At 30.5% G+C, this 1927-nt stretch overlaps 1 protein-coding gene across 1 annotated transcript; it reads right to left on the reverse strand.

Moving 5' to 3' along the window:
• Nucleotides 1–684: 684 nt before the first annotated feature.
• LOC110602070 lies at nucleotides 685–1596 on the reverse strand. The gene has a single exon (XM_021739497.2). It carries the CDS (start codon nucleotides 1591–1593, stop codon nucleotides 775–777), a length of 819 nt encoding a protein of 272 aa, XP_021595189.2. The 5' UTR covers nucleotides 1594–1596; the 3' UTR covers nucleotides 685–774.
• Between the last annotated feature and the right edge of the window lie 331 nt (nucleotides 1597–1927).

Consider the following 1927-nt stretch of genomic DNA (forward strand, 5'->3'; position numbering starts at 1 on the left):
ATGTATAAAAATTATAAAATGAAAGAAATAATATTTAACAACAGTTTAATTTTTATTTTTTAAAAATTAAGCTATATAGAAAAAGAGGGAGAGAGACTAAGCATAAAATTAAAGTTAAAAATAATAAAAAAACTGAAATAATTTAACTTTTAAAATTTTATAACTTAAATCATCATTATAAAATTTGATACCTAAAAAAATTTAAAATTATCAATAATTTTCAATATCTATTCGTACAAAAACTCAAAATCTTTCAATTTTAATGAAGTAAATTTTTTTAAAACAATCACAATAAAAATTATAAAACACAAAAAATTTAAAAATAATATAAATTACCTTAAATAGTAACTAAGATTCTAAAATTATAAAAATGAAACATGCATATGGTTGTCTACCCTCTAATTTTACTTATTATAATCTGAATTTTTATAAATTGATAATTTTAAGTATTATATAAAATTGAAAAACAATCAGTAAAATTTATATTAAAATATATTATATTATGATTTTTATAAATTAATTATTTTACGTAAAAGTAACTTTTATTTTTTTTATATAAAATTGAAAAACAATCAGTAAAATTTAGACTAAACTATAATTAACAACGAGTGAAATTATTTTTAATTTTTTATAAGTCCATGAAAATATAGTTAATTTATTTTTAATTATTACGAATTTTACAAATTCATTTGTAATTTCAATTTAAATATTCAATAAATTAATCTCAATAAATATGCATTTATCTTTTGTTTTTCCCTTTTTAATCTATAGAATTTACCATATCTCACGTGAGTTCCACGTGAACACAACCTCTTCCTTTTCGAAATCCATGGAGCACTTGCACGACGGCGGGAGAGAGTACCTCGACGAGAACCCCCGGCCTATGAGATCCTCATCGTAATGACCATCCTGCCCCGGCCCATCGTCGAAATTAAGCGCGTAATCCCATGGGTCATAATGGAATTTTCCATATCCTTGCCTCGCTCGCTTCCTGCTGATCTTCCGTATAAGCATTTTCCATTTAGGTCCGGCGGTAATTTCAGACCACTCTCGCATTCTCCTCCATCCCCCTTTCCACCAGGGATCTTCCCTAACAGCAGAATTGGAGGCGGAAGCTGCTGCGCCGGCGGCGAGATTGTTATCAAGAGGGTTGATCCGTTGCCAAAAGGCGGACCCAATAGAGGGTTCGGGACATAAGAATGGAACCCAGAAACAGCAGCGTCTTTTAAAGAAAGCGCCCTCATGGATATCTTTGTTGGCATAAATCGGAGAGGCATAGGAGGTGGTGTGAGACGACATGTCAGGCAATCGGAAAATGGGTTTGCAGAGGGAGAAAGAGACAGAGAGAGGGAGAGAGACATCCACTCTGCAAACCCAATTACCTGACCGAGCCCTGGAATTTTGGTCTCTCTCTCTGTCAATGGAGGTTTGTTTTGGGTTTGATGTGGTGGTCGCTGAGAAAACGGAGCTTTTGAAGGGGAGAAAAAGAGAGGAAAAGTATAGTTTATAACGGAAACCTTGCTGGAATAGATTGACAGGTGTGTGTGAGCATGAGAACAGAAGGGAAGGAGAAGCAGCCAATTGTGAACCCATTTCTTCAACTCATCTTGGGATGTAATTTTTCTTGCATTTAAATGATGTAATTATTTATTAATACTTTTTTTATTGAGATTCTATTTAATTATTTTTTTTAAAAAAAGCATGTCTATCACTCAAAATATAATTAAATCAACATCACTATAGTAAGTTATTTAAGCACAAATTCATACCCCTAAAAAATCTAACTTATTGTATTTATTTAAACTAAAATTATTAAAATTTGTACAAAGATCAAATTATAAATGAAACAAATAAATTATAACTATAATCCCCTTTACTCTTTTAAAAGTTGATATAATCTAGTAATTTGCAAGGTGTAAGAAGGTTT

Source organism: Manihot esculenta, chromosome 15, assembly GCF_001659605.2.
Source record: "Manihot esculenta cultivar AM560-2 chromosome 15, M.esculenta_v8, whole genome shotgun sequence".
Taxonomy (NCBI): domain Eukaryota; kingdom Viridiplantae; phylum Streptophyta; class Magnoliopsida; order Malpighiales; family Euphorbiaceae; genus Manihot; species Manihot esculenta.